Genomic DNA, 1652 nt, shown 5'->3' on the forward strand with positions numbered 1-1652 from the left:
TTGAACACCAAGGATGTATTGTTGCAGCACCGAGACTGAAAAGATTGTAATTTTCTTTTATGGTGTCTGGCAGGATTTGCAACAGATATTAATGGGGACATAAATAGCACATGGAAGGTATTGAACAAAACTGTTTAATGCAAGAAGGTTGTACCAAAAGAAAATCTATACCTAGTTGGGATTGATTCATACCTTGTACACAGCTAGCCCCTTTAGGAGTTCCCATTTCTGAGTGGCACTTCATTGGTAAATCCTGTAATTAAAGGAAATTTCAACAATGTGTTTTTTTTAAGAGTGTGTGATTTCCCCCCCTATTCTTCTTTCTTTTGACCAGGAGGTTGTAGGTTTAAGCGAGTGAGTGAAAATGGCAGGCAGGCTGAGCTGCATCGGGAGGCGACCGGGGCAGCGGTGGGGGAGGCCGGAAGGTGACAGCCGACCTTTGGGAAAGCAGGAGGTCTTGGATGTCAAATGCCCGCGCTGGCCAGGACCCGGGAATCAAGGGTGATCATTACTAGTTGGTAGGGAAATAATACTGAAATGTCCCAAGCATGGCAGCAAGCATTGGTATTACAGCTAAAATCGAGGAAAAAACCAGTTATTTATTCTGCTTACAACCCTGAAAGCGGAAGCCGCAATAGCTTCAGTAGCAGTAGCAGCGGCAGCAGTAGATTTCTCAAGTTCAGGATGATTCTCACTTTCTCCTGGATTATTAGCCGAGGATCCAGCCCTTCTAGTTCTTTAACAGAAGGGTTTTTTAAAAATGTTTTTAAAGTTTTTTTTCCCCCTCGCTTCTTGCTTTCCTTATAGATGGTACAGAAAAATGTCAGCAATTTATGGTGGGAAAAACAATAACAATAATCATGATACAAGCTTATTGGTGATTCTAACACGGAATCAATCCTCTGCCCAAGCCTTTTCAATTCCCCCTCCCCTTTTTTTGGGCGAGGTGTCTGCTCCCCTCTGGCTCCCCGCGTTCCCTCCCCGCCCCCCGCCGCCCTCCCCGCGGCTCCCTTTCTCCGCCTCCTCGGCGATTGCCATCTGACAAGATCTCCAAATCAAAGTGATAAATCGCTCCAAACTTTTTTTGGCGGCGCTGAGATGTTGGAGGGGCGTCTAGCGCGCATGTGCGAAGGTGTCCAAACTGACAATGCTGGAGAGATAGCGAGTGTGGATTGAGAGAAAGGGAGAGAGGGAGGGAGAGAGAGTGAAAGAAGAAAAGACAGAGAGTGACTGTGTGGAAGAGAGAGAGACAGAGAGAGAGAAACAGGAGAGAGAGAGAAACAGGAGAGAGAGAGAGAGAGAGAGAGAGAGAGAGAGAGAGAGAGAGAGAGAGAGGAGAGAGGGAGGGAGCGAGAGGGAGAGCAAAAGAAGGAAAGGATCCAAGAAAAAAAAGCCCCAACCACACACCAGCGGCTGCAGGACTGGGCACAGCATGAGATCCAAAGGCAGGGCAAGGAAACTGGCCACAAGTAGGTGCAATATCCCTTTTCTATTGGCTTTTCCCCCTCCTCTGCCATCTTGCATATCTGTCTCTAGCGCTCCGGGAGGGAGCGCGGGCTGCCTCTTGCGCCGGGGCCCGGGTGGAGAGCAGGCGCAGCGCAGCCCCAGCAACCTGCCGGTTCCAGCCTCTGCCCCCGGTCGCCCGTGCTCTC

At 49.4% G+C, this 1652-nt stretch overlaps 1 protein-coding gene across 3 annotated transcripts in view; it reads left to right on the forward strand.

Moving 5' to 3' along the window:
• The first annotated feature begins 1029 nt into the window (after positions 1-1029).
• Positions 1030-1652, forward strand: part of MECOM (MDS1 and EVI1 complex locus) — a 604775-nt gene continuing 604152 nt past the window's right edge. For all 3 annotated transcript variants that reach the window (XM_011949019.1, XM_011949020.1, XM_011949023.1), the window contains exon 1: positions 1030-1469. In XM_011949019.1, coding sequence (XP_011804409.1) covers positions 1433-1469 — 37 coding nt within the window. In that variant the 5' untranslated portion in view covers positions 1030-1432. The remainder of the gene's footprint in view (positions 1470-1652) is intronic.

This window comes from Colobus angolensis, unplaced genomic scaffold, assembly GCF_000951035.1.
Source record: "Colobus angolensis palliatus isolate OR3802 unplaced genomic scaffold, Cang.pa_1.0 Scaffold289, whole genome shotgun sequence".
NCBI classification, from domain to species: domain Eukaryota; kingdom Metazoa; phylum Chordata; class Mammalia; order Primates; family Cercopithecidae; genus Colobus; species Colobus angolensis.